We start from the raw sequence: 20,300 nt of genomic DNA on the forward strand, positions 1-20,300 counted from the left end.
ATCAGATCTGTGGAGTCAGGACGTCTGTAACCACATCGCCTATAATGCCATAAAGTGATGAAGACTGGGAAGTAAAGAAGGAACACTTTTCTCCTAGCTTCCAATTGCTGGGCAATTCTGCCAGTGATAACAATGGTAAAAATGGGCCACATACCCCGAGGCCATGTCAAAGTATGTTTTATAGAAAATAGGGACCTGAACAACATGCAAAGAATCCCACCTTTATATACAGCCATATAAAGCCCACGCAATGCCATCAGTGCTCAAGTAATACTGTATACATGTTACACATCTGTCCCAGGTATCCTGGCTCCATTTCCTTCCCCTGGATCTGCTGCCCTCTGCTGTGCTCCACATTGGGTTTTGAAAGTTTCCTTAAATACCAGGAAGCCTTTTGAATCCATGAGTTACAGACCCTGGCACCAATAGGCTTAAACAGGGATTATGATCTGTTATCATTTATTTGAACATCATCCGTTGTACTTTTCTCCCCTTATGGTTTTTTCCTCTGATGCTTTTTTAATGGCTGGTAAAATGATATGATTCCAAGTCCTTATTACCTAATATGCATGTACTTATGGTATATTGACATCTTTCTTATTTTTCTAGACTCAGAATTAATGTCTTATTACTCCAATCTGGACTACTAAACTCGTCCCTTCATGGTCTTAATTAGTTTTGGAATGGACGCGCCCCCTGGGCCTGTGTTGTGCGTGCGGGGAATACCCGGAGCTGGATCGCTGGGGGTTGTAGTCTCCGTGGCGGTGACCCGGTCCGTGCCCAGGGTGGTCAAATCAGTGGCAATCTTTTTAGTGTGATAAGGTCCGACTACGCCACCCGTGGATTGCGGTCAATGGGGACCGCCGCTGCAAGGCAGACCGCTGAGGCTGGTGTTATGTGTGCAGCTAAGAATGGGATGACTCCCCAAGGGAGGAGTACAGCCTCAGGGCAGTTAGCGTGGATGATGGGAGTGATGGTGGAGATAGTCCCAATACCAATAGTGCCGGAGGAGCAAGAAGTCACAGACAACGTGTTGCAATCCAATGTTCTTTACTCACAGTTTGTATTCTCCAGGTCACTCTCGCGAAGCAGTGACCACCCAAGCCGTGCTGCGTCCACCAGGCAAGGGACTCGGTCAACTCCCAGGTCTTTCTGGAGTATGTCTCAAAGCTCCCTTCCGTCCTTTCTCTGGCTCGTGCCCCACCAGTGACCAAGCTTATGTCCAGCTCCCGCGGGCCTTCTCTTGGGAGGGCTACGTGCCCACGTCCCTGACCCTATATGGTATGCCTTCCTAGCAAGGTGTAGCGAGGGGTCGCACCAAGGGCTGGTCACGACCTCCGGTTCTTGGCTGAAGATGATTCGCTTCCACCAGTTTGGGATCCAGTACCCTGTTCTGCCAACCCATCACCCGCAATCTCCTGGGTCCTTAGGGTTCTCTCTTCCTTCTCGTTCCTGAGCCTTTCTGTTTCACTTGTTACTTCTGTTCTGGTCTTGTTCCCTTTTCCTTTCCACTGTTCCTTCTCCTCGCTCTCTCTCTCTCTGGCCCCGGCCTCTGTGCTAGGCCTGCCCAGGGAGCAGAGCCCATGCAGCAGCCCTGCTCCCTGCCTTCTCCACTTCTCCTCACAGACTGCACTTCTTCTTTCTCCTAGAGCTAAGATGGTGCCCACCTTTTATACCTCCCTCTGACCATGAGCCCAGGTGACTAGCAACCAATGGGCTACTACCTACGCTCAGTAACCAACCCCTATCTGCCCCTACAGCACTGGGTGTTCCACCCCCCTCCCCACTCCAGACAGGGACATAGTCGGTCGTGCCTGCACTTCTGTCTAGTGGGAGCACCGTCGAGCTGTCCCTCGGAAATGGGGTGTGTGTGCTGTATGCAGCCTACTGAGCCCTGGTCCATACTCCATCCTTACCCGGGAGTGGAATACCACACCTCTGGCAGAGGTGCAATACCTCTGTAGCGACCAAGTCCTCGGGGCGTTACAGAACCTTCCATCATCCTCCTCATGTTCCATACTACTTCCATTCATCCCCATTATCCAGTGTTTAGCCACAGAATGCAGCTCCTGGCACGCATATACTCCTGGAACGCACACTTCCGCACATGTGGAACGCACCATAAACGCCACCACACCGGAGGTCAGTCTACCTAGCAACTAACCACGTCAGTTCAGGCCGCGGACCCTGATTTTTCCTATTGGCCGCAACTCCTGCATGCTCACACCACGGCCTGATAAACAGACTTCTGGGGCTCCTTGATCACTGACGTCACATTGTAATGAGCGGTGGATACTGCGTTATGACGCCGCATACTTATATAAAGCCTTGCGCTGGGTAGTGGTATGCCTCTTTCCTTCACCTTTGGGGCGCTATATTACTTTGTGGCCATTTACTTTTGCTCATTTTCCTCTGCAGATATATACCTCTCCTGGGAGACACTGAGTCCCACACTTATCCCTTCTAAAAACACAGCCTTTACAGGTATGCTCCTCCTTCTCCCATACCTTCATTTTCCCTACTACTGTTTCCCCTTTTCCCTTTACTCTCCCTCTTGGTTTTTACTTCCCTCCCTTCGTCCCCTTTTTTCATTATTTATGTGTATTTTTTTCCTATACTATGGAATATGATTAGGAGAGCTTCCTTACAGCTTTGTGGCTCTGTCTCGCAATATGAGCTCAGGATTGAGCCATTTACTCTGTATTATTTCTTTATTTTTCTTTTCTTTTATTTTACATGACCATGATGTACTTACTGTACTTATGATTTTCTCTGGTTCTATTGTTATAGAGTGTACTGATGAAGGTCCATGGGCCGAAACGTCTGCTGTGTGACCACTCTCTTTATGGCTATTAAATCTTGAAACTACATTCTGAGTGCAGAGTTTCTACATTATAGGGGTTTTACAAGTTGCCCGAAGTAGATCAACGACATTTCCTTAGACCTATATAAGGCCCATTTTGACACACACCTTTGTCTTGGGATGGAGTCTCTAGACCTATATTTGGTGTGTACCAACATCTGTGCTTCTGGTATTAGCACTTTATCCCCACTGGATGCCTGTGTGCGCCGTGCCCCGTTGCCTACATGCCTTAATGCTTGCTGCATGAATGTCCAGAATCCGTGTGCCCACCCGGACCTAAGGGAACCTGTCACCAGGTTTGCCTCATATAAGATAATGCCACCGCCTTTCAGCCCTGATATAAAGCACACTAATATGCTGTGTATAAGTCCCCGATCTGGCCTGCAACAAAAGAAAAACACCTTTTATTATATTCACCTGCCGGACGGGCGAGTCCGAGGGGTGTCGCTGGTCTCGGCCCGGTGCCTCTCTTCTTCTTTCGATGCAGTCCTCCTGTGCTTTGTGTGGATGATGCGTTCTATGTCATCCACACAGAGTCCCCGGCATCGCGCTCCTGTGCAGGTGTATTTCTCTGTCCTAACTAGGGCAGAGCAAAGTACTGCAGTGCGCATGCGCCGGGGCTCTTTGACCTTTATTGGTGCCTGCGCACTGCAGTACTTTGCTCTGCCCTAGTTAGGACAGAGAAGTACACCTGCACAGGAGCGCGATGCCGGGGAGTGGATGAGGTAGCACGCGTCATCCACACAAAACACAGAAGGAGGGAGGCGCCGGACCAGCGACACCCATAGAACCGGACCACCCCGCAGGTGAGTATAACAAAAGGTGTGTTTCTTTTGTTGCAGGCCGGATCGGGGGCATATACACAGCATATTAGTATGCTGTATATGAGGGCTGAAAGGTGGTGGCCGTATCTCATATGGGGCAAACCTAGTGACAGGTTCCCTTTAACAATATAAATAATACGACCCCTAAATAACCCACATAAGCTTCAGGGTCTCTTAGTAAACTGGGGCTGCGGTCAATTGCACATTTTGCCGCCCTCATAAAACCGTCCTTAGATCATATACTCTGCTAACAGTCGGGCCATAGATTGCAATATTTCTTGCATTAATGCTTCCAATATGACATCCAGTGTCTCAGTCATCTGTTTATTAAGAAAAACGGAGGTGGTCAGGACAACCTGAAGCTCAGCAGATAACTACAAGCATGGGCTATTAGTAGAGGAGTGGGCTATTATCCACTGAGGTAGTGACAGAGAAAACACAAGAGACAAGATACCACACATATAAAGAAAGGTGTAATAAAGGTTTTCATCCCCTCTCACCCCTGTCCCATCACCTGGTACAATTTGGCCCCCTGCTACCAAGTGTGAATTATCTTTTGCAATAATTGACAACACGTACAGTCTTATGGTGGGAAAAATGTGATGCAATTCAATGCGGTTTAGATATAAGACATAGGAACAAGTCAACACGTAGCAGATTTATTAAGAGGCATGTGTTTAAAAGGGTTATTCAGGATTTAGACTTGTGGGGATCGATGCCCGTCACCCTCCACTATTCACATGTTTGCAAGTCCTGCGGCGGCTGGAACGAAGCAGTGTACCGGGACACCACAGCGCCATACAATGTGTAGTGGCCGTTCTCAGGTACTGTAGCTCAGCTCCTATCCACATCAATAGTAAAAGACAGGAACTGAAATTTAGGGTGCAGTCAGACATTCGTATTACTTGTGTGAGGATCACATCGCAATCCTCGGACTTGCCATCAGCTCTCCTGACCTGAGCGTGACAGCTGCATACCACAGCTACAGTATCACACTCACGTCAGGAGATCACACGGCCAGTCTGAGGATTGTGATGTGATCCTCACCCTTTCTGTTATTATGAGCAGGTCCACATCTGCACTAGGATATACATCAAATTTCTCTACATATATTTGTCAGACTGTTGGTTCTCCCTCCTGATTTGTGCACGCAGCACCACTTTTTCCATCAGAATGATAGACAAGTCAGTGTAAGATGATAGGGTCAGTAATGTGCATTAATGTTTCCCGGAACCATTACAGGGAGGTGAACGGGGCGATATGTGGCAGTGTGTTACCCGAGAAGAATGCGATGCAGTATGTGGCACAGAGTACTAAAAACTGACCGCACTCTGATAGGTAAAAGGTTTTGTGACGGTGCTAATGTACGATGCTACATCTCTTAAGTGATTTCAGTGTTTTATTGTCTTTCCATGTTTCACATCATTAAAATGACATCTGGTGCCTGAACCCAAAATGTACATTATCCTAATATGAAAAAACAAAACAAAGCAGGCATTATGCCCCCAGACAGAGATAGCCATCTTCTGATAAAAATCTCCACTGTAACATTTGCTGTCACGCACCATCTAATCTAAGAGGACGCTGCAATCCTCACCCGAAATGATCCGAGCCAACTGCTCCACAATACCGGCTCATAAGCATCTCCTGCCAGGAAGGGCAGCGAGCGGCCATAATCCCAGCGCATGGGAACAACTGCATCATTTCAAGCAGTTTTTACAATTAGTCACTGATCTAACAGTCACAATAAGTCGCTGAAGGCTTTATCCATGGAGATGCCATAAGTGTTCATGTATCTAGGGCTACCGCGAGCAGTAAAGACAAACGTGATAGAGGACAGATGGGTGGATGGATGGACAGACAAATAATGATGAGATGCTGTACATCATTTTATATTGCAGTCTTTACTGTCCATGACTTTATATTAGATAGCACTAACGCTGCCTCCAGAGCTTATTATATATGAAGAGGGAGTTACCAATGTGAGACATGTAATGGCCGCTCTCTGCTCTCCTGAACTCACTGCAGAGCTGTGTGTGATTATACCTGACACATCTGCAGCTTCCTCTCAGCTTCCAGCTCACAGGCAGACAGGGGGTAATATTGTTACACTACAGCAGAGCTAAAAAGAGCTGCACAAATGTGTATGCAAGACAATGTTCATTCCTTCTGTTCTGTGTTAGTTACTTGTCTCACACTGGTAACTTTCCCTTCCTGTAACATAATCCCAGGAGGCAGATTTATCTTCCAGGCAGCATCCTCCCCAGAGCCTGGAAGACGTCATTTCCATATAAGAAAAACATGTATTTCTCTGTAATAAGACATCAGATCGCAGATATCAAAGTATCATTTTATTCAGCTTCCTAGGACCTACATGCCTATATAGACGGCTTAGGAGGGGTGATCCTACTGACAGATTCCCTTTAAGGACAATTTTTGATTTTAATCTGGAATTATTTTTTTTTGAGAGGGGTGGGACAGCATGAGAGCGCGGGCAGTCACCTTCCAACAGAAAGTGGCGTAGATTATATTCTGTGGCAGCAGAAACCTGAAGATGTCCAAATTCACTAAAAATATAGTCGTGTGAACGTAGCCTTAGAGAGAAGAAAGCTTATCATCAGAGCAGGACAGGGTCACTTTGAACACTGTTAGTGTAAGGACTAGGTCAGATGAGTGTATTATATGGCTGTGTGCTGTCCGAGTAAAAACCAGAGGCACACTGACCATTGTTATTGAATAGGGCTGTTCAGGTGACTCTTCAGTCCATGTGGGAAAAAAAAGTTGTAGCATGCACTATTTATTTCCGTTTTTCGATAAAACTTGCTTATTGAAGTCTATGGATGTGCAAAAAATTTTTTTATCCCATAAGGGACAACCATATAGAATCTGATTTTTTACAGATACATTGACATTAACATTTTAAAAATAATGATGTGTAAGTACGGATGTAAGATATGAACACAAGGAAGATTTTGTCTGACCCCTGGGGATAACAGTTCCTCTTTAGGTTTACTATGATTTTGCACCACCCCCTGTGCACCTTGCTGCCACCTCACCCCTGCCCCGATACCGGCTTCACCCACGGGGCGAAGCTATAATGGAATCATTGATTTTGAGGATAATCAGAATCGTGCATCATTGAAATGGTGCATTAATCCAATTCATTCCATTAATCGCCCAGCTCTAGATGCCACTACCTAACAGTGCATTTACATCAGAAGGCAATGGAACAAACAACAGTAGCAATGCTTGTTCCTGATTATCTACCGGTGTAAACATATCGGCGATCACCCAACGAACAACCAAAATGATAGTTAGTGGGGGATCAAATCATTTATGACAGCAAAAAATAAAAAATCATTATTGGTAGCACATCGCCCAATGTAATGTGCTGCCGATAATATGTGGGGACAGAACGATCTGGTTAGTGATTGCCATCACTGTTCGTTGGTCTGTGTAAGCTGGCCAGTAAACGAGCGGCGAATTACCAATAAAAGAAAACTAATGATCTTACCGGAGAATCCGCATACAGGCTCAGGACACTCTCATACCACTATATTTTTATTAGGTTCCCAGGATTTTACCAGTGAAACCTGGAAGACCCCATTATAAGTCAATCAAGAGGCAAATATGAGCACAGCCTAAAATGCAGACTGACAAAGCTATGGGTCATAGCTATTCTACTTACAGAGAATATCCAAGCTATTCATTACTCTAACTCAGGATATTGCTCCGAACAGCAGTAACCGTCAATAGCCAATTACATTGCGGCACAAGGAGAACATTTTTCCATTTGCACATGTGGCACATTTAAAGATTTGGACATTTCCGCATTGAAATGAGATTAGATGGGGGTAAGCATGACCATTGCGGGATTTACAGTTCTTAGGAGGTGAAGCTGGCCATTTCAGAAGGAATGGACAACCAGTTAATGGCAGATGTTGGAGGACAATAGGATCAGCCGTTGGATGGTAACATGCCTGGTCCTTTTGTTTTTGGAGAGATAAGCTGCCGCAAGATCTTTCTAGCTACGGATTATTCCGTTCTTCCTACTGAAAAGGTCTGCTCACGAGTGTGCATGTGTGGGGGTGTCGGAGGAGACAGATTTAGGCAGAACGAGCATTTGATTGGCAGCTAACATTTATGGCCACTACAATATCTTCTACACAAAAAGACTTACAATTATTCATCAATCCACAGAGAAAGGACTGGGACCCCACAATCACTAGCAAATGGTACCTGTGTTCCTCCTGACCAGCATGTAACAACTGGGAACTTGTACGGAGTGGTGGTCTACAACGTACGCTACGGCTCCATACAACTTGGCCATGAGAATCCCCGGCAATCTAACATTCAGCACCTATTCAGTGAGTAGGTAATAAATGGTCATAAACATTTATCTGCTATACAATGCACTGCCTCTCCAGGCTGCACAGCCTTATAGTCACACAGGGCACAGCAACAACAAAATCTAGGGAAAAAAAAACACGTTTCAGGACAAAGAAAAGCACAGTGGCGAGAGAGATAATAGTTCTGCATGCAACATATTTATAGATCACATAAGTAACAAGATCTAACATAGGAGACTATGGGAACAATGACAGAGGTGTGTGTGTGTTACAAACACAAATCTGAGTCAGTATGTGCTGCATGAATGATGACGTACCATGTAGAGCGGCCAATTAAAGCCAGTAGCGGTCAAGGTCACTATGGACTGAATGTCTCATTATGCCACTTCCCCAACACAGTGCCGTACACAGAGCGACTGACAGACAGGGGAATGACAAAAAACTAAAAAAAAATCTGGTCTTAGGCTATCGCTATAAGACACCACACTTGTCTCACTATACACATACAGTGCCTACAAGTAGTATTCAACCCCCTGCAGATTTAGCTGGTTTGATAAGATGCAAATAAGTTAGAGCCTTCAAACTGCAAACGAGAGTAGGTTTTATGAACAGAAGCATAAATCTTACAAACCAAAAAGTTATGTTGCTCAGTTGAATTTTATTAAATTTTAAACATAAAAGTGTGGGTCAATTATTATACAACCCCTATGTTTAATATTTTGTGGAATAACCCTTGTTTGCAATTACAGCTAATAATCGTTTTTTATAAGACCTAATCAGGCCGGCACAGGTCTGTGGAGTTATCTTGGCCCACTCCTCCATGCAGATCTTCTCCAAGTTATCTAGGTTCTTTGGGTGTCTCATGTGGACTTTATTCTTGAGCTCCTTCCACAAGTTTTCAATTGGGTTAAGGTCAGGAGACTGACTAGGCCACTCCAACACCTTGACTTTTTCTCTCTTGAACCAGGCCTTGGTTTTCTTGGCTGTGTGCTTTGGGTCGTTGTCTTGTTGGAAGATGAAATTACAACCCATCTTAAGATCCTTGATGGAGGAGCGGAGGTTCTTGGCCAAAATCTCCAGGTAGGCCGTGCTATCCATCTTCCCATGGATGCGGACCAGATGGCCAGGCCCCTTGGCTGAGAAACAGCCCCACAGCATGATGCTGCCACCACCATGCTTGACTGTAGGGATGGTATTCTTGGGGTCGTATGCAGTGCCATCCAGTCTCCAAACGTCATGTGTGTGGTTGGCACCAAAGATCTCGATCTTGGTCTCATCAGACCATAGAACCTTGAACCAGTCTGTCTCAGAGTCCTCCAAGTGATCATGAGCAAACTGTAGACGAGCCTTGACATGACGCTTTGAAAGTAAAGTTACCATACAGGCTCGTCTGGAACGGAGACCATTGCGGTGGAGTACGTTACTTATGGTATTGACTGAAACCAATGTCCCCACTGCCATGAGATCTTCCCGGAGCTCCTTCCTTGTTGTCCTTGGGTTAGCCTTGACTCTTCGGACAAACCTGGCCTCGGCACGGTAGGACACTTTCAAAGGCTGTCCAGGCCGTGGAAGGCTAACAGTAGTTCCATAAGCCTTCCACTTACGGATGATGCTCCCAACAGTGGAGACAGGTAGGCCCAACTCCTTGGAAAGGGTTTTGTACCCCTTGCCAGCCTTGTGACCCTCCACGATCTTGTCTCTGATGGCCTTGGAATGCTCCTTTGTCTTTCCCATGTTGACCATGTCTGAGTGCTGTTCACAAGTTTGGGGAGGGTCTTAAATAGTCAGAAAAGGCTGGCAAAAGAGATCTTTAATCCACACATGTGAAGCTCATTATTCTTGGTGCCTGAACTACTTCTTAATACTTTAGGGGGACCAAACAGAATTCTTGTGGTTTGAGGGGTTGAATAATAAATGACACTCTGAATTAACTTTTAACGTTTTAAAAAAAAAAACAAAAACAAAACAAAACCAAAATTTGCTGCAGTGCATTTCTCACTTCCAGGCTGATCTACAGTACAAATGTCACAATGCCAAGTTAATTCCGCATGTGTCAACCAGCTAAATCTGCAGGGGGGTGAATACTACTTGTAGGCACTGTATAAATGTACACATATATGAATGTTACGGGTAACAGGACAGATCTGGTGCGGAACTTGTTCCCGTTTACAGAGCAAACGTTACTATTAGGCAACAGGGTCATATACCAAGTCATAACACAGCGCCCCCTGGGGTGTATGCAGACTGTTGAACATCTACAGTCATGGTCGAAAGTGTCGGCACCCTTGAAATTGTTCCAGAAAATGAAGTATTTCTCCCAGAAAATGACTGCGATTACACATGTTTTGTTATATACATGCTTATTTCCTTTCTGTGTATATGCCTCTGATTTCATACATTTCTTTTTTTGAATTGTGTAAATATAAAAAGTGGGTGCTGTATAATGTCTCGAATACGAATATCTCCCTTAGGCCTCATTCAGACGTCAGTGGGTTTTTTTCACATATGCAAAAAAAAAAAAGTACGTGTGTCAGTGTTTTGGATCCGTGTGTCAAAGTTTTTCACATAGTGATAAATAAATGACAAAGCTTCTCCTATTCTTTGCGATGTTAAACACGGACTGCACACATGTACACTGCTGCCATCTGTGTAAGGTCCGTGTTTTTCATGGATCCATAGACTTCTATTGAGTATGTGTTTTTTTATTTTATTCTTCATTTTACACTCAATGTAGACAGCGCGGGCTGAATACAACTCTCAACATTGTCCCCTGCTTGCACTGATCTCAGCACGGGCAAAGTACAATGATGAAAGTTGCCTCCAGCACCTAGCGCCTGAGAACAGCATGAACTCTGCCAGCTTTTCTCAGGCGCTGGTATGTGTGATACTGAGGCAGCACAACATGCTACACATGGACATCTCCGGTACTGTTTTTTCCAGTACCGGAAATATCAGGACGTGTGATGGAGGCCTAAAATATAGATATGGGTACTGTGCTTTTCAGACAAATATAAATATATATACACACACATACATCTATTTATCTGTGTGTGTATATGTACAGTACAGACCAAAAATTTGGACACATCTTCTCATTTAAAGATTTTTCTGTATTTTCATGACTATGAAAATTGTACATTCACACTGAAGGAATCAAAACTATGAATTAACACATGTGGAATTATATACTTAACAAAAAAGTGTGAAACGACTGAAAATATGTCTTATATTCTAGGTTCTTCAAAGTAGCCACCTTTTGCTTTGATGACTGCTTTGCACACTCTTTGCATTCTCTTGATGAGCTTCAAGAGGTAGTCACCGGAAATGGTCTTCCAATAATCTTGAAGGAGTTCCCAGAGATGCTTAGCACTTGTTGGCCCTTTTGCCTTCACTCTGCGGTCCAGCTCACCCCAAACCATCTCGATTGGGTTCAGGTCTGGTGACTGTGGAGGCCAAGTCATCTGGCGCAGCACCCCATCACTCTCCTTCTTGGTCAAATAGCCCTTACACAGCCTGGAGGTGTGTTTGCGGTCATTGTCCTATTGAAAAATAAATGATGGTCCAACTAAACACAAACCGGATGGAATAGCATGCCGCTGCAAGATGCTGTGGTAGCCATGCTGGTTCAGTATGCCTTCAATTTTGAATAAATCCCCAACAGTGTCACCAGCAAAGCACCCCCACACCATCACACCTCCTCCTCCATGTTTCACGGTGGGAACCAGGCATGTAGAGTCCATCTGTTCACCTTTTCTGCGTCGCACAAAGACACGGTGGTTGGAACCAAAGATCTCAAATTTGGACTCATCAGACCAAAGCACAGATTTCCACTGGTCTAATGTCCATTCCTTGTATTCTTTAGCCCAAACAAGTCTCTTCTGCTTGTTGCCTGTCGTTAGCAGTAGTTTCCTAGCAGCTATTTTACCATGAAGGCCTGCTGCACAAAGTCTCCTCTTAACAGTTGTTGTAGAGATGTGTCTGCTGCTAGAACTCTGTGTGGCATTGACCTGGTCTCTAATCTGAGCTGCTGTTAACCTGCGATTTCTGAGGCTGGTGACTCGGATAAACTTATCCTCAGAAGCAGAGATGACTCTGGGTCTACCTTTCCTGGGGCGGTCCTCATGTGAGCCAGTTTCTTTGCAGCGCTTGATGTTTTTTGCAACTGTACTTGGGGACACATTCAAAGTTTACCCAATTTTTTGCACTGACTGACCTTCATTTCTTAAAGTAATGATGGCCACTCGTTTATCTTTACTTAGCTGCTTTTTTCTTGCCATAATACAAATTCTAACAGTCTATTCAGTAGGACTATCAGCTGTGTATCCACCTGACTTCTGCACAACACAACTGATAGTCCCAACCCCATTTATAAGGCAAGAAATCCCACTTATTAAACCTGACAGGGCACACCTGTGAAGTGAAAACCATTTCCAGTGACTACCTCTTGAAGCTCATCACGAGAATGCCAAGAGTGTGCAAAGCAGTCATCAAAGCAAAAGGTGGCTACTTTGAAGAACCTAGAATATAAGACATATTTTCAGTTGTTTCACACTTTTTTGTTAAGTATATAATTCCACATGTGTTAATTCATAGTTTTGATGCCTTCAGTGTGAATGTACAATTTTCAAAGTCATGAAAATACAGAAAAATCTTTAAATGAGAAGGTGTGTCCAAACTTTTGGTCTGTACTGTACATACACATATCTATCTATCTACACACACTAGCGGAAACAGTCAGGAAAGGGCCTCTGTGCAAGAACAATATATGGGCCCTTTGTACTTCAATAGTTCATCAAAAGGCACAATTCCACCTGGTTTGAAAATAGAAAATGGGCCCCCTCAGCTCTTGGGCCCTTGTGCGGCCGCACATGCTGCACCAATGATATGTCCGCCCCTGTATAGACACATACATACACACACACAAACACACGAATACATACATATGCACAGCAGAGCGTCCACGTTGCACCACAGACTGTCCAGGAGTTGGCGGATGCTTTAGTCCAGGTCTGGGAGGAGATCCCACAGGAGACCATCCGCAACCTCATCAGGAGCATGCCCAGGCATTGTAGGGAGGTCATAGAGGCACGTGGAGGCCACACACAATACTGAGCCTCATTTTGACTTGTTTTAAAGGACATTACATCAAAGTTGGATCAGCCTGTAGTGTGTTTTTTTCAACTTTAATTTTGGGGGTGACTCCAAATCCAGGCCTCCATTGGTTAATAAATTTGATTTCCAATGATGATTTTTGTGTGATTTTGTGGTCAGCACATTCAACTTTGTACAGAACAAAGTATTCAATGAGAATATTTCATTCATTCAGATCTAGGATGTGTTATTTGAGTGTTACCTTTATTTTTTTGAGCAGTGTATATATATTTTTGCCTAAAATACAAAGTAAATGGGTCATCTTTAACATTAGGCCTTTTAGAGATCATTTTATCTTCAACTTGCTTAACTGTTCACAATAACAATAATTTTGACCAAGGGTGAACAAACTTTTACATGCCACTGTACCGAGACATTCTTGATAAAAATCTGCTGCCATCTACTACAACACGGTGATAAAGATGAAACGGAGGAGGAAATTTCAGCCAGACAATGATCCCAAACACACAGTCAAGGAAACTCACAATTGGTTTCAGTGAAAGAAAACAAAGCTGCTAGAATGACCCAGCCAATCACCTGACCTGAATCCAACAGAACATTTATGGAAGGAACTAAAGCTCATTGTTCATAGAAGGAGCCCATGGGACCTCCAGGATGTGAAGAATGTGAGTGGAAGAATGGGACAAAATCACACCTGAGCAATGCATGCTACTAGTTTCTCCATACAGGAGGCATCTGAAGCTGTCATCACCAACAAAGGCTTTTGTGCGAAGTATTAATTACATTTCAGTAAGTGTGTTCAATACTTTTTCCCAGTGTAATTTGTCATTATTACACATAACTTAATTTATGGTCATCTATGGTTTGATATCTTTGCCTGTGTGGAGAGGATGGGTTGTCACCAACTGGTGATAATTTCATGTCATTAGCACCTTAGAAATATATTTACGTATGAAATGATCGTAAGTCAGCTTTCTTTTCGTTAGGGCACATGTACACAACCATATCAGAGCCCTGTACAACTTGCAAGTTGCACTGAGCTGTAATATGTCATCCAAAAAAGTCTATGGAGCTCTATTGTACACCCTCAAAAGATTCTAAGGAAGAATATTCCCTTAAAGGGACATTTCAGCACTAGTAATTTCGGCAAATGGAGGGGAGCATGGCTGCTGATGTCACGTCTACTGATACCCGCTAAGTCGCCTCTGATCAGCAGGCATTGTGTACGCGACATGGCAGGTGTCACTAGACAGGACGTCACTGGCCCTTCTCACCTCCTGATGAGAAAGTGCATGGAGCTGGAATGCCCCTTTAATATGATGCTGTATCGAGGCGCCATATGGGCATGCAAAGTGCTTCCATTTCTGTACTATGGAGGGACTAGGCTGCAAGCCTACTTCCTGGCCAACTCCTTGATGCAAACTCTTCTTTATTTTTAGGGGGGGGGGGGGCGCTCATACAAGTATTCAGAGGACTTGACAAAAGCTATAAAGAGCTTTCTTTTCACTCTAAAAAAGCTCACAGGCCACATGTATCAAAACCATTAGGACGCCATTGTTTTACTCCACATATCTGACTGACGTCTGTGGTTATATTTGGTGGAATAAGATGCATTGCTGGCCCAATATTTGGTGCATTGCATGGCCCAATATCTGCTACTAAGATGTTCTAGCGGATAAAATGAGCAATTTCTGTAAGAAAACACCCAGAATTATCTTTACAGTCTGCCCATTTCCACAAGTGACCTACCTGGACGCTGCTATCTCCACCTTTGTCCTTGCTACAGCTGCTGCTCTCTGCGCCCCCTCGACAGCGCGGTCTACCTTTTCCTTCGTTTTGGTGTTCTTTATGGGTATAAGCTGCTTTCTTATTCCACGGACTAAAACATTATTTTTGTACTTTCCTTCTTCTTTTGTGCCATCCGGAAATATGGTACATCCATATCCATGCCTGCGATTGTTCAGCCATTCTCCCTCGTATTTCATTCCGTTTGATCGCTCACTTACTCCAAACCCAGTGCGCTTATCATTCTTCCATTCTCCCATATAGGTTTCTGTGGTGGTGGCATCGACGTGATCTTCTACAGGAGAATAATCAGAGTCCAGATCTCCAAAGCTAATTGTAGAATTGGCATCGCTGGAGCTAATTCTACTCATAGCCGCATCGCTTCTCACAGAGCTGCGTTTGCTAGATATGGAGATCTTGGATTCTGATTTTCTAAGCTTAATGCTGCCCAGTAGTGACCCTCTTCTGAACAAACCCTTCTTCTTGCCCGTCATAAGCTCAGAGTCGCTGTGAAAATTCAATACAAAACCTCCACGAGTCCCAGCTGGACTGTCGGCTCCGATGTCATGAAGTACGATGCCATTGCTCTGTTCACTACGTAGTGAGGACAGAGAGGTTCTCAGTGGTGACCGGATGACTGTAGCCATTCCATAGGGAACGCTCTGGCGAACGCCATATCCATGCCTCATTCCTCCCATCCATTGTCCTTGGTATGTACCTGGATAAAAACACAGTGTCAAGTAAAAACAAAAAGTATGGACTTTACAACCATCAAGCCATGCACATTCAAATACTGTACAACATTGAACTTATTTTCAGGTTTGAGAAATAAAACATTTTGTAACCATAGTTAATCATCCATCCCTATGACAAGTGTAGCAATAGAAAAGTAATATTGTATCACTGCCATCTTCTGATGTTTTCTGTGGACTGGTGCGACTAACTCATCTTGGCCTCAAAACTTTTTGCTACCTATTTTTTGAAAAATACAATACGAGCATAGCCACACAGAAAAAAAGTTAAATAGGGGGTACTATAATGGACGCCTTAGAAATGTTGTGCTGGAGAAAGATTTTTTCAATACCATGGATGGCAAGAAGTCAAAATCAAGTCAGACATGTCACTTGAAGCAAGGATCACCCAAGCTACAACTTGGAAACGTCATACGAAGAGAGCAATCACTGGAGGACATCATGGTCGGAAGAATAGAAGGAAAAAAACGAAGAGGAAGACCAGCAACCCGATGGCTTGATACTGTCAAGATAAAGTCGGAGAAGACCCTGGTGGACCTATCTAGGCTTGCACAAGATAGACCTTCCTACAGATCGTTCATCCATCAAGTCACCATGGCTTGAGATTGAGTCGAAGGCTGTTAAAAAAAACAAACTGTAATACACCCTTCCCAGTATCACTGAGGAAAGGGTGGTACATTGTTTGAAAGTAACAAGCAAATACTGTCTGGCCGAGAGCAGGACTGTACATCACACCTATATGATCTTAGGCAAAATGGGAGTCTGGGGGTCCGTAGAGCAGGTGCCTTAGACTCTGTTTTACAGTACATGCACTTTATTTGTATATCAGCAGGAGATACAAATTATTCAGGATGACAATGCTATTATACAAGACATGTTCCAGACATGTTTGTAGACATTCTGGATTGGGAGCACATACGGTTGTCACAAACAGAATTGACTTGTAGCAAAAGATATGAAAAAAACGGTCTGGTAAAGAGGTTCAACTGCTCTAATAAGATCTCAGCAACTGAACTTTACAAAACTTTATTTACTCAGCAGATCTATGACAAAAATATGTCTATGTCCTGAATGATGTCAAACACCTTGCTGGCTATCTATTAAAGCGAGTTGAGATTAAAACTCAAAAACTAACAAAAAAAACCACAGCTCTCAATGTAGCTCTGATCAACCACAGTGCAAAAGCCATTTGTGAGCACAACCTCTCCTTTGTTATTTATAGAGAATGTAACAAACTCATTAACTGAAGATAGTCAGCATTTTCAGGTTTCCTTGCCATTTGTGGAAATGAAGAAGTCAAACATCCTTATGTATGCAGGACGGTGTGCAGCAAATCCTGATTACCCCTTCCAGATCCGCACTGCTTTCACAAGCGCTTAGGTTTGCTGCAGTGACCAATATAGGATATTGGTAAAAGTTATGTCCACTCTATATTTAGACACTGCCTTCGAGTGTATAGGGTCGCAGATGAATGGATATGTATGCACTAGATAAATCACCTGCGATCCCACCAACTATTAGGCCTCCTGACAATGCTCAGTGCTGTCCAATTTTCTACAACAGATTCATCCACAGAGCTCACAATATACAGTTGTGCTCAAAAGTTAACAAACCCCGACAGAGTTTTTCCTTTCTTGGCCTTGTTTCAGAGAATATGAATGATAACAAAAAAAACATCCTCACCTGTGACCTGTTTGCTTGTAATCAGTGTGTGTGCATAAAAGCAGAGTGAGTTTCTGGGATCCATACAGACTCTTGCATCCAGCCACTGACGTTTCTGGATTGTGAGTCATGGGGAAAGCAAAAGAATTGTCAACGGATCTACGGGAAAAGGTAGTTGAACTGTATAACACAGGAAAGGGACACAAAAAGATATCCAAGGAATTGATAATGCCAGCCAGCAGCGTTCAAACTGTGATTAACAAATGGAAAATCAGGGTCTCTGTAAAAATCAAACCACGGTCAGATAGACCAACAAAGATTTCGGCCACAACTGCCAGGAAAATTGTTTGGGATGCAAAGAAAAACCCAGAAATAACATCAGCTGAAATTCAGGACTCTCTGAAAACTAGCGGTGTGGCTGTTTCAAGATGCACTTGAGGAAAAATGGGCTGCATGTTCGAGTCGCCAGAAGAAAGCCATTACTGCGCAAATGCCACAAAGTATGTCACCTACAATACGCCAAACAGCACAGAGACAAGCCTCAAAACTTCTGGAACAAGAGAAGGTCAGAGAGGGACAGAGGTCAACAAGGCCTATGATGAAAGGAACACCATTCCTACAGTAAAGCACGGAGGCGCATCGCTGATGTTTTGGGGATGTGTGAGCTACAAAGTCACAGGAAACTTAGTAAAAGTTGAAGGAAAGATGAATGCAGTACGTTATCAGCAAATATTGTAGGCAAATTTGCACTCATCAGCCTGGAAGCTACGCATGGGACGTACTTGGACGTTCTCACATGACGACGATCCAAAACACAAGGCCAAGTCGACCTGTCATTGGCTAAAGCAGAACAAAGTGAAGGTTCTGGAGTGGCCATCTCAGTCTCCTGACCTCAATATCATTGAGCCACTCTGGGGAGATCTCAAGCCCACAGTTCATGCTAGACAGCCCAGGAATTTACAGGAACTGGAGGCTTTTTGCCATGAAGAATGGGCTGCTTTATCATCTGAGAAAGTAAAGAACCTCATCCACAACTACCACAAAAGACTTCAAGCTGTCATTGATGTTAGAGGGGGCAATACACGGTATTAAGAACTGGGGTATGTGAACTTTTGATCAGGGTCATTTGGATGTTTTTGTTTGTCATTAAGATTTAAAAAAGAGAAAACACAGTAGTTTGACAATAAATGGCTTCACCCAACCAATAACCATGAGTGGAGAAAAAGTTTTTTTCTTATGATTCATATTCTCTGAAACAAGGCCAAGAAAGGAAAAATTCTGCCGGTGTATGTAAACTTTTGAGCACAACTGTATTTAGAGAGCATTTACCCTGGTTAATAGCAGCCGTCAAATGACTGCGGATTGGCTACATTCGATTCAGTCGGGGGTTGTTTAATAGCCTGGTTAGACAGGCTGTCACAATTCCATGCAAACAGAACAATCATTAATTAAACCGTTCTGTGGCTATAAAATATTGTTTTCGGGAGCACATGTCCTGTTTACACCGGACGATGTGCTGCCGGGGGCAATGATTTTTAATCAAGCTTAAAAATAACTTCACTCGATAAACAATGGGTGATTGGCAGCTCGTTTAGAATGGCCATTAATCGGCAAACAAGTGTTCACCCCAATTATAAACCAGTGTAACTGCACCCTTTCTCTGTGATAATCCATATCAGAATGGTGGTATAGTCCTATACAAAAATTCAATCTCAATCTCCAGAAACCTCGCTCCTAAGTGTCCTCCCTCCTTATATCTTTACTGTATAAGTAGGGCAATATTTTCTTATACAGAGTTAAGGAGTAAAAAACAATTGTAATGTATACATTTCTACAGTAGGAGTCAATGGCCGACATATCTTTATAGGAGAAAAAGGCCCAACATATGTCTTTGACAAAATGAACAATAGATATGTGAAGAGAGCCTTACACTGAGGAGATATGGCTATGAGATATAAGGCAGCAGGATTCAGCAACGAATTATGGATTATATGAAAAAGTGTTTATTTATCCATGGTGCAGTGCCAGACGAGGGCAGGAGGTTGGGGGGAACAGGGAACAGGCCTCACTATCAGAGATCTGCTCCTAACAGGATCCATCAGCCCTCCTAGTATGCCTATCTCAGCAAACACGTGTAGTCTCCATGAAAAGACAATGCTTTGTGATGCCCCGTTCCTCGGTTATTCCTCCTGAAAATGTATAAATAAGTTGACATCTGACAGAAGACAACATTACTATTATAAGTAACCCAAGTCCTTAGACAGATTATGCCTTGAGACCCAAGAAGAGCTTCAAGTGTCACCTCTATAGTCCGAACACTGTGTTCTGAGGCCTCCTACCTGCCGGAGTTTACCGGCGCCACGTCATTGTTGCGATGTGACATGTGTAAGATGTAGCGCCGGGCCTATTAGAAGATGTGCCAGAAGGGAGAGTGCTGTTCACAAGGCTCCTGTTTAAGGTTCTGCAAACCGATTTGCTCATCTGTAGTACCCACTTTTCAAAATGAGATGTAAATATCCCTTACTCCCATATTACCCATCTCCTGAATAATATTACTGCTCCAATTGTACAACACAATCGTACTTAATACAGGAAGCCCCCGCTCTTGTGGCATCTTCACAGCTACAAACAATTGAAGGCAATTTTCTTCAGATCTTGCAATCTTCCACAGTACAAACACTTCCCCCGACACGTGCAGCAGTCCCCGACATCCTGGAGACCGGCTCTATCCTTAACTTATTTTCCTGTTTATCTTCCAATTCATCTTACCCTTCTAGTCTTATCATCTATAAGCTAAACTTCCTCAGCTGAAGTGCTGACCCCTCTGAAGAGTTTTACATACGTTTCCCCATGTGCTGATATATCCGGACAAGTAAGGTTACCATTCACAGTATAATCGTTATTCATCCATGTCTCTCACAAACAGGCAAATGCAGATCTGTAAGGTTGGTCT

The 20,300-nt window shown here is 43.8% G+C and overlaps 1 protein-coding gene across 1 annotated transcript in view; it reads right to left on the minus strand.

Annotated features, from left to right (window-relative positions):
- The window catches only part of JPH1 (junctophilin 1), a 132,458-nt gene that overhangs the window by 93,240 nt on the left and 18,918 nt on the right, over positions 1–20,300 (minus strand). Inside the window, exon 2 of the mRNA XM_073679455.1 lies at positions 14,898–15,651. Within this exon, the coding sequence (XP_073535556.1) occupies positions 14,898–15,651 (754 nt within the window). The remainder of the gene's footprint in view (positions 1–14,897; positions 15,652–20,300) is intronic.

The sequence above is a fragment of the Phyllobates terribilis genome, unplaced genomic scaffold, assembly GCF_046119375.1.
Source record: "Phyllobates terribilis strain yellow unplaced genomic scaffold, ASM4611937v1 Scaffold_4__5_contigs__length_816908805, whole genome shotgun sequence".
NCBI lineage: Eukaryota > Metazoa > Chordata > Amphibia > Anura > Dendrobatidae > Phyllobates > Phyllobates terribilis.